Raw genomic sequence first — 10,456 nt, forward strand, 5'->3', positions numbered from 1 at the left:
ACTGAGTCACTGGCGTTTTCAACACTGAGACACCACCGTCTGACAAAGGGACAAGACACTTCTCAAAGTCTGTTCAGTTGGTCTTTTATTTCTCCTTTTATACAAAATCAAGAGAGGAAGAGGGGGGAAAAATGGTTCCAGGCCAATCTAGTATTGAGCTGCTCACTGCAAAGTGGAGCAGAATTTTGCAGGGTGTGAATCTCCATACCTCACAAAACGGGACAAGATTTAGCAGGACACATCTTCTCCTGCACACCTGGGGGGGTTACAATTATTGGGGTCATTTCATATACAAAACCAACAGTACTGGATCCAGATCATTTATGTGCCCATACTTCATCATGCGCTAAAGAGAATCATAAAAATGAATCTTCTTCCTGTCACACGGCGGAATCATGGAATAAAGGTGTAAGCAATAACGTGGATTTCCTGCAGTTTACTGTGATTTAATTTCATGTTTTCATATTTTAGATTTTCTTTCTTCCCCACTGGTTTGCCTACAGCAAATGCATCCGCTTTATTCAGAATTGAATTTAAATCAACAAAAATAAAATGTAACAAAAAAAACAATAAAAATGCACCAGTTTTTGTCTGCTGAAAGGCACAGGTCGATCTCACAAAGTTACGGGGGAAATGCCTGATTTAAGAACAGATGGAGAATGCGCATGCACTCGGAGGGGTCTGTGGTTAGCGGGTTATGACGGGTCACAGGCGGCTGAGTGTTGATTGACAGCTTGTGGAACTGGAGCGGAACGCTGGAAAGCGCGACCCCAGCCCCGCGCGTCGATGATGCGGGCGGTGGGGGCCTATCGCAGGAAGCCCTGCCCATCTCCGCATTTATCAAGAGTCGCACGACGCCTCCCGCCGGAAACGTGACCGCGGCACCGGCCCGTCTCCCGTTGGGTGGCGGGGCCGGGCGTGACCCGGGTGCGACCCGGGGCGTGACCCGGGCGGGGCGGTGGGAGGGGCCTCACTCCTTCTTCCTCTTGGCCCGGGTGATGTTCTCCTGCCTCTTCTGCTTCCTCTTCTGCTCGCGGTCGCGCGCCTCGATCATCTTGGCCAGTTTCCATGACAGCAGGGCGCTGGCGATGAAGAGCGGCGTCAGGGCCAGGATGACGGTCGTCAGGAAGCCGTACGGGTCCTTCGCCGCCCACTCCACCACGTACTGCGCCCACGCCTTCAGGTCAATCATGCTCCAGCTCAGCCGCCTGCACAGAGAGGGAGACCACTGTCACCAGCCTGCACACAGCCAGAGAGACCACTGTCACCAGCCTGCACACAGCCAGAGAGACCACTGTCACCAGCCTGCACACAGCTAGAGAGACCACTGTCACCAGCCTGCACACAGCTAGAGAGACCACTGTCACCAGCCTGCACACAGCTAGAGAGACCACTGTCACCAGCCTGCACACAGCTAGAGAGACCACTGTCACCAGCCTGCACACAGCTAGAGAGACCACTGTCACCAGCCTGCACACAGCTAGAGAGACCACTGTCACCAGCCTGCACACAGCTAGAGAGACCACTGTCACCAGCCTGCACACAGCTAGAGAGACCACTGTCACCAGCCTGCACACAGCCAGAGAGAGACCACTGTCAACACCCAGCACACAGCCAGAGAGAGACCACTGTCAACACCCAGCACACAGCCAGAGAGAGACCACTGTCAACACCCAGCACACAGCCAGAGAGAGACCACTGTCGACGCCCAGCACACAGCCAGAGAGAGACCACTGTCGACGCCCAGCACACAGCCAGAGAGAGACCACTGTCACCAGCCTGCACACAGCCAGAGAGAGACCACTGTCAACACCCAGAGAGACCACTGTCACCAGCCTGCACACAGCCAGAGAGACCACTGTCAACACCCAGCACACAGCCAGAGAGACCACTGTCAACACCCTGCACACAGCCAGAGAGAGACCACTGTCAACACCCAGAGAGACCACTGTCACCAGCCTGCACACAACCAGAGAGACCACTGTCAACAGCCTGCACACAGCCAGTCAACAGCCAGTCAACAGCCTGCACACAACACAGAGACGGTCAACAGCCAGAGATGCAGTCAACAGCCTCCGCACAGCCAGCGAGACAACAGCCAGCACACAGCCAGTCAACAGCCTGCACACACCCAGAGAGAAAATCAACAGCCTGCAAACAGGCAGAGAGACAACAACCTGAATAGAAGCAACAAGAGCACGGTCATCAACCTGAAAACAACTAGCGAGATGGCAATCAACAACATTAACACAACCAGACAGACAATTAACATCTAGAACACAACCAGAGTCAGAGGCCACAATCAACAACCTGAAAACAACCAGAGACCGCAATTAACAACATGAACACAATAAGACCGCCATCAACAGCCTGAACACAATAAGAGACGGCAGACAGCATCATGAACATAACCAGCTGAGCAACCACACCAGTCTTAACTCCACAATTCACCCCGGCCACAAAAAGGTAAATAATGAATGATCTCAACACCAGTGAAAAAAGACCACAATTATTGACCAGAATGCCACCAGAGAGAAAGAACACGTTGAGTAAATTTGTTACGTACCTTCAGAATCAAACCGAAACCAGTAATTCTAGACTAGATATAATAAATAATAAGAGCAGGGAACATTCTAGAAGATGGTAATAATGTGTCACAAAGAGAACGGGTGATCATGCCTTTACCTCACTTCCACAGCAGTGCCCTCACATGCGTGGAAGTAGCCTTATTAGCAGAGGCGCTACTGAATTCACAAGCGCCTCCACACACATCTGAGAAAAATCTGATTTATTTTTATTAAATTTACCCACACCACAGTGGTTGCTTTAATAAACAGTTTTCGGATTGACCGCTGAAATTTGCCAGCCACAGTCAAAATGTCCTGAGGCATATAGGCTAGTTGCTTTTGCGTATGTATATAATTGTATATCATCTTATGTTGAACTATTCAGTAATTGCGTGATATAACAAAATGAGCATGGTGTAGTCATGTTTTCATTTTTTGCCCCTGCTATACCCTTTGAGGCCCCCCTCCACTAATTATTTTCCTGGGTGAAACCCTGACATATACCCCCAAAATAACACACCCCGCAGGAGAAGAGGGGTGTTTTTAAAAGAAAACTGGGTTTTAGTTTTGGTCTCACCAACTTGGCTGTGGAATTTCACCAAAAAATGCTCATGAGGTCACCCAGAGACAGCCTCAGTTACCCAGCGGGGAGAGAAAACGCTGAGCTCAGGGGTTACAGCAGGCGCCCCTCCCAAAATCAGAGCCCAGAGCCCAGAGCTCTGACCACCACAAACTGCTGCTGCGAAACCAAACACAATCTGGACCATGTGGCGCTCAAGGTCTCCTTAGGACTGTGGGCAGCCAGGAATTACAGTCCCTCGGAAACGTCCCGCTAATGTCACGTTGACACGTTCCCTCGCGACGTAAACAGTGTGGGCCGACTCCGCACCGAGACAGTTTTTTCTCCCCGTTAACGACATGCAATCCGTCGTGGTCATCTGCTAACCCACTCCTGCCTTCTCACAAAAACTGCGTTGCCTCGTGTACAGGAACACGCATAAGACAGAACCCGTGCCATGCTGACTTCTGCGCTGGCACTCTTTAAGAATGTAGGTCTGAAACCTGCGACACTACAAGGAAGGCGCTATCAAAGCCTCCGGCATACAGAACCTCCTTATGTCCTCGTCAAGTGACTAACTCCTGGGCAAATATGGCTGAGTGATGAGGGCGTAAAGTGTAAATACCTCACCCTCAACTTTCAAAGCGGAACACTTTTACGTTTACTTATTTCATTCATTCATTATTTAAATGTATTTGAATTATTTCAAACTGAAACGGCCAATGGTCTGCATATTAAGTGTGTGTGAGAGAGCGAGAGGATGAGGAGGGGCAATAGAGGGGAAGAGATGTCCCCAGTTGGCCCCAGTTTGCAAGTTAGAGGAAAGAGCAGAATCCCCACCCAGTGTGGCATGCCTTCTTCGTTTATACGTCTTCGGAATTAAATCAAACCTTCGTTAACTCCTTCGCTTGTTAATATTTCCTGCATATATACCATCTTTTCGAAGTAATTATCGAGCTATGTTGGCTACTCTTAGCGCGCTAACTTAGTTTGTCGAATCAAATTTAATCACGCCAGGGTGTACCGTTAAATCTGCCTAACTAATTACTGTTTTAGAGGTGTAACGTCTTTATTACGCGCTAACTAATGATAGATATTAAAATATATAGCTACTAACTTATTACTATCTGCTACGAGCTAAACCACACAAGAGTCGGCCGCAAGCCATAGCTACCAGCTAGCTAATGTTAGCAATCAAACAAAGGGACTAACATTCATACTATCTAGTTCACTTTCATCACATGGATTAAACTATACAAATGCTCACAATGCTCATGTACATCTTTAAATAGATATATCATAAATCTGATAGTCACCCGACAGTAAGAAGAAAACGGGATGGCACTTCTCCGTCTGAAACCGCTTCTTCCAACTGAGGAAGTGATTTGAAGGAACGTCACGGTGCCGAACGTGCACATTAGGAATTGTAGTTTTACTGGGTTTGGGCTGTATTTGCTTACTGCAGCTCTTGGATCTAAAAAACCATGTCCCCACCAGTGTTATTTCTGCCGTGACCCAGAAAAGGCTGCTAAAGCCAAAAATTACGTACATCGAATAATAGTTTGCTACACAAGAAACAGCTGAACAAATTAAAAAACATGTGGCAACGCTATGTGCTGGAACTGGGAATTGAGCAAATTGAATACTTTGAACCATAAATCCCATCCGAGTCGTATAATCTGGTGTGCAATAACCGCACAAAGGCTCTGTTCCTTTTTGGTACGCATCATAATGTCCAGATAATTACTTCAAGACGTCAAACAAACCACTGAAATCTCCCGCCTCTGCTTCAAGGTGTATTGAGGTATTCATGAGTGGACTTCTCAGGAAATCGGCAAACTGTTCTTTGTGTTTAGCTCACTTTATCTTCGGGAATTAAATCCCAAATGACCACTTTCGGTTTGATTTTGACTTCATTTACCGACAGAGTAAAGGCTATTTCCTCGGAAAACGTGGGATGTTTTCCCAGTGTTTTATTGTATGTGGCTGTGGTGTGACTATTTAGTATCTGGGTTTATGGTTGCTGGTTCATATTCAGAGTGAGAAACTTGCTGACCCCTTGAGAAAAGTGCATGCATTCAGTTAAGTTTCTTTAATAAACGTCTTCTTTTATGGAGCGGGGGGGGGGGGGGGGGGGGGGGATATGAGTAATCTTGGATATGAGTGACAAATACATAATATAATGGTCTGGTACTATTCCTGTAGCCTACACGACTCTTACATTGTTCCAGTTTATCTGGACAAGAGCATCTGCTGGATGAATGTAATGTAATCAGACGATCAAGGGAGGAAATCGCATGCACGCATCATTCATGTGTTCTCACACTCCTTTGGATAGCACGGTCAAATGCCATTGTATAAACAGCAATGCTGCCAAAGTAAAGGAACTCCGAAAGGAATCCCAGCTGTGAATGTTCTGGAAAACAAAAGCAATAACATGCTGCGGTATTTTCTTTAACAGCCTCCCGAAGCTGAGTTTTTAGAGGTGCCCTTTTTCGCGCAAAGGCGTGCGCCTGTTTGTGTGACACAGTGCGAAACAGATGTTTTGCATTGCACTGAAGCAAACCAATATTTGGGGCAGTAAACCTCTGTAACAAGAACAGAAACCATCCCACTCGAGTGATTTTTAACGGCCTGTTTTACATGCGGTCTGATTTTAGACGCCTTCAATTCAGCTGAAATCCACTTTGTGTTTTTGTGGCCAGTCTTTTTGGGAAGCGCAACAAGGTATCTGGCTTTGATAAAGTTGCGATTCAATGAAGAAACATTCAGATCAATTACAGTCTTCTGGACAAAACAGACCCCATAGCGTAGCTGTGCAGCTCAATATGGGATGAGCCGACCTTCCTCCATTTTTTAAATAATCGATCATCAAAATCCCACTGTCGGATTGCTCACCAGCAAGCAGCCTGAACCAACCACACGATCACGGTCACACCGTCTGAAAATCCGATGCTGATTGGCCCATACACTAGCATATTACAGCGATGGCATATCTAGGGTAGGCCATGTTCAGCCAGAAATGTCACTCCATCTGATGGTTGCCATTACGTTTTCTCTTCGCTGGCTCGGCTCTTTAAAAAATAACTCCAAAAATATTGAAAATTTACCTTAACAATCCGCACAGAAAAAGAGACAAAAATAGAGCATTTAAATTACATAATGGGAAGGAAATTAAAAACTCATCAGAGGACGGACCACCGGGATGTCAGCGCAAGACGGCAACGGCACGAGGTCGTATTTTTCCAGCTGAGAAGCGAATGTAGGGGTTTCTCATCAAACTATAAAACCCTAAATAACTTTTTTGGCTTTGTTTGGTAGATCTTTTGAGTAGTTCTCTTTCGAGGGTATCAAAGCTGAGCTATGGCAATGTAATTATGTACTTCACCGAGCTAACCGCCTAGATGAAAGGTGTTTGAGTCTCCCAAAGAAAAGAGGAGAACTGAAGTGACACATTCATTTGCCCGCCAGGCCAGCACAGGAGGCGTCCGTAACTCTGGCCCCGAGCACTCCAGGTCCTGATGCAAAGCGATTTAAAAATGAGCCATGGCTTAGTGGGATCCAGGACAATATCATCAGTGCTCTATCAGCCGAGACCGATGAACTGTCAAATCAAATTGAGGGCATAGTTAAAGAGAGCTGTATTTGCATAGAACGTTCGAAGAAAGCTGTCAATAACATATATTTCCACGTGAAGAATTTGAAAACTGGCGGCTCACAGCAAGGAGGTCCTGGGTTCGAATCCCCGTCGGCCGGGGCCTCTCTGTGCGGAGTCTGCGTGTCTGCGTGGGTTTCCTCCGGGTACTCCGGTTTCCTCCCACAGTCCAAAGACATGCACGTTAGGCTGATTGGAGAGTCTAAATTGCCCATAGGTATGAGTGTATGAGTGTGTGAGTGTGTGAGTGAATGGTGTGTGTGCACTGTGATGGACTGGCGACCTGTCCAGGGTGTATTCCTGCCTTTCGCCCAATGTATGCTGGGATAGGCTCCAGCCCCCCTGTGACCCTGTTCAGGATAAGTGGGTTAAGATAATGGATGGATGGATGGAATTTGAAAACAGGAAGCAGCGAGTCCAAATGTGGACAACTGGAAAAGTGAAGATGAACTCTTTTAAATGCCACAAAGAAATGATGATGACATCAAATCGAAGGTGAAAGATGACGTACGTCAAGGCTTACGTACGTCCAGATGGAGAGCAGAGACGTGTTGTTCCTGCCTAGGATCAGGTCCACCAGGCCCAGAGATCGGACCAGGGAATGGAAACAGGCACCGAGACTGGCGATTATAAGATTCTTCTCTGTAATGGTGAGCGATATTAGGAGGAAGTGCACAAAGAGGAATGAGTATTTGATGAAGAATTGGTCGATTTATGTTATTAGCTTTTCAGGAATCTGAAAAAAAGGGAATTACCTACATTAATTAAAACAAAGAATCATCCCCTTCATTTCCGAATCATACAAGGAGAAACTTTATCTAGAGAACTGGAACTGAATAATGAATCTTTTAAACAATTTATAAAAAATATTTCCATTAGTAGTTCAGATGAAGAACAGCCGGGAGCTATGCAAGATATGTATATTAGCAGTAATATCAAATTTGATTGGATGACATATGACAATGTGATAAATTATTGCATCGCACATACACTGCAGTCCATAGGTTTTTGGACAGAGGTACACTTTCTGTTCTTTCAGCACTGTGCTCTGTACATTGGAAGCCAGGTAGCTGTAGGCTATGGGGGAGAGTATGCAAAAGCAGGCAATAGTGAATTTTGCGTGAGTGAATTTAAATGTAAAGGCGTTATGTAGATAGTGCTTTAGAAGCCCTGATTATTGTTTCAGTTTTTTCTCATTTATTTTAATATTAATTAGAATGTGAAAATTCAAGTTCAAGTTCAAGTTACTTTATTTGTACCCGTAGGTAAATTTGTTTAAATAAACAATTACATTAAGGTGGTGATTACATTTAACACTCTTTGTGCTCCTGTGCTTTCGTGCCATCTCCCATGCTCATAAGGTCCTGTTTTATTGTAGCATGATGGTTTTATTTTGTTTATTGACTTCCATAAGGCATTTGAGTTTATACATACATGTCTTTGGTTTGGGGAATACTTCTTAAAGCTGTCTAAACATTGCGTAATGGATGTGAAAGTTCTTTAAAGCTAGCGCATTGGGACTTCACAAAGATTTGACATTGGCTGAGGAAAAAGGGCCTCCCATTTCCCCATTTCTATTTTTATGGATATTCATATTAAACCAGGAGGTTTTCCAGTCATGGTTAGGGAGTTTGAAATATGTCAGTTAAGGCGGAAATTGGGATAATCCAGCAGTCGCGTATTTATCCAGCAATAATTATCCAGGATTAACAATGAATATTAACACATCTGTCATGCTTCATCTAAAGGACCATAAAATATAGATAATTATCCATGTTGTTTATTATATGCAGCCTTTTTTCTCTATTTTCATTAAGGGTGCCAATAATTCTGGAGCCCACTGTACGTGTTGGCGAGATGTATGTTGAATATCAATTGTTTTGGACTGGAAAATGAGTTTATTTATTTATTTCCACTGTATATATTGCTAAATATTTTGGGTGGATTTATAGAATGTCATTTTCAGGAAAAACAGAAAAGTGATTGCAATTTCATGGTTCATTTTAGTAATGGTAAGATAAAACATGATATCGTATATTTCATTCAGTTATTGGTATTTCTTGGAAAATTCCATAAACATGGTCTGATTCCAAACCAGACTTGTATTTTTTGAATCTAGTTAAACATATATGCTACATCTTTGAGAAATTTAAGTATTATAATCATTCAAATGTATCATATTTTTGTTAAATATATTTATAAAAAATTATTTCCCTGGCACTTTCCCTTCTTCATTGTAATGAGACATTTGTTTGGAAGCTGATTGTACACTGAGCACTTTATTAGGTAGACCTGTACACCAGCTTTTTAATGCAAATATTTAATCAGCCGATCATGCGACAGCGACTAAATGCACAAAAACATGGTCTATAGCTGTTTTTCAGACCAAATGTCAGAATGGAGAAGAAAAGTGACTTTGACCGTGGAATGATTGTTGGTGCCAGACAGGGTGGTTTGAATATCACAGAAATTGCTGATCTCCTGGGATTTTCACACACAACAGTCTCTAGAGTTTGCAGAGAATGGTGCAAAAAACATCCAGTGAGCAGGCAGAAATATGTTAATGAGAGAGGTCAGAGGAGAAGGGCCAGACTGGTCACAGCAGACAGGAAGGTGACAGCTACGCAAATAACAACACATTACAACAGTGGTATGCAGAACAGCATCTCTGAACAAGTGGATAGGCTCTAAGTGGATAGGCTACAGCAGCAGGAGACCAATAAGTCTAAATAGTCTAATAATATACCTAATAAATTGCTCACTAAGTGTGTGTTGATCATTAATAATTCTGTAAAAAAAATAGAAAATAGATCCCAACCACTACATTTTACAATTATTATCCCTTGCTTCATGCTAGTCTTATATATATATAAACGTTTCACTGCACAATGTACTCTATGTTTAAAACATGTTTGCCAGGTCACCTGAGATATTGGTAGTCTTAAGTTAAATTTTACATTACAAGGACCTACAAATAATATGTGAAGTCAGGCTTAGCAATTGCAGTTGTTGTAGTCTTTATACAGGTGCTTTCATCTCGGTAAGCCATGTCAATAATTTAACATATTTTATAGACTATGAACTACAATGCATTGTTGTTTGATACATGTATTGGTTGCTAAATCTTTCAGAGCTAGTCATTGCCCCTGCAGTAAAATTACTCCATGTCAGAAGATACTGCTGAACCGGAAAAGCCTCTTTGATGTGATTCCGGGAACTTTCGTCTCCCCGAGCCACTCGCTCTTTGTTTTGAAACAATCCTGACGTCATCTTACAGTGCGCTACAGTATAGTGCCCGAGCACGAGTCAGACCAGCCCCGCATTCCATTCTGAATAAAACATCACCATGCACGAGAGCGTCACGTCCGCCCTCCACGCCTCAACCCTCCCCCAGCTGCAGACGGGCCAGCTGACGATGACAGGAATAATTCATTTGTCAGGGACACGGAAAACCCGACGGACCCTGCCCCCTCCGTCCCTCACTGCCCGGACTCGTGATGTTTTGGAAAAGGCTCGCGGTTGCCGTTCGGAACGGCCAAAGCCACCCCTTCCCACCCTGTGGGAAAAAATGCGACCGCCCACGGGTCGCAGCTCCGCCCACACACTCAAGCGAGAAGAACTTAAAAGTTTTCCCAATCACGAACTCCTCCTTTTCGGTTGTTTTAGGACTTCAGT

The 10,456-nt window shown here is 44.5% G+C and overlaps 1 protein-coding gene across 1 annotated transcript; it reads right to left on the minus strand.

The window, feature by feature from the left end:
- Positions 1-67: 67 nt before the first annotated feature.
- Positions 68-4,601, minus strand: smim15 (small integral membrane protein 15). Its single transcript, XM_061259814.1, has 2 exons — positions 4,443-4,601; positions 68-1,208 (listed from the first exon to the last, which is right to left on the minus strand). The coding sequence occupies exon 2, from the start codon at positions 1,190-1,192 to the stop codon at positions 971-973; it is 222 nt and encodes a 73-aa protein (XP_061115798.1). The 5' UTR covers positions 1,193-1,208; positions 4,443-4,601; the 3' UTR covers positions 68-970.
- Positions 4,602-10,456: the final 5,855 nt, after the last annotated feature.

Source organism: Conger conger, chromosome 11, assembly GCF_963514075.1.
Source record: "Conger conger chromosome 11, fConCon1.1, whole genome shotgun sequence".
NCBI classification, from domain to species: Eukaryota; Metazoa; Chordata; class Actinopteri; order Anguilliformes; family Congridae; genus Conger; species Conger conger.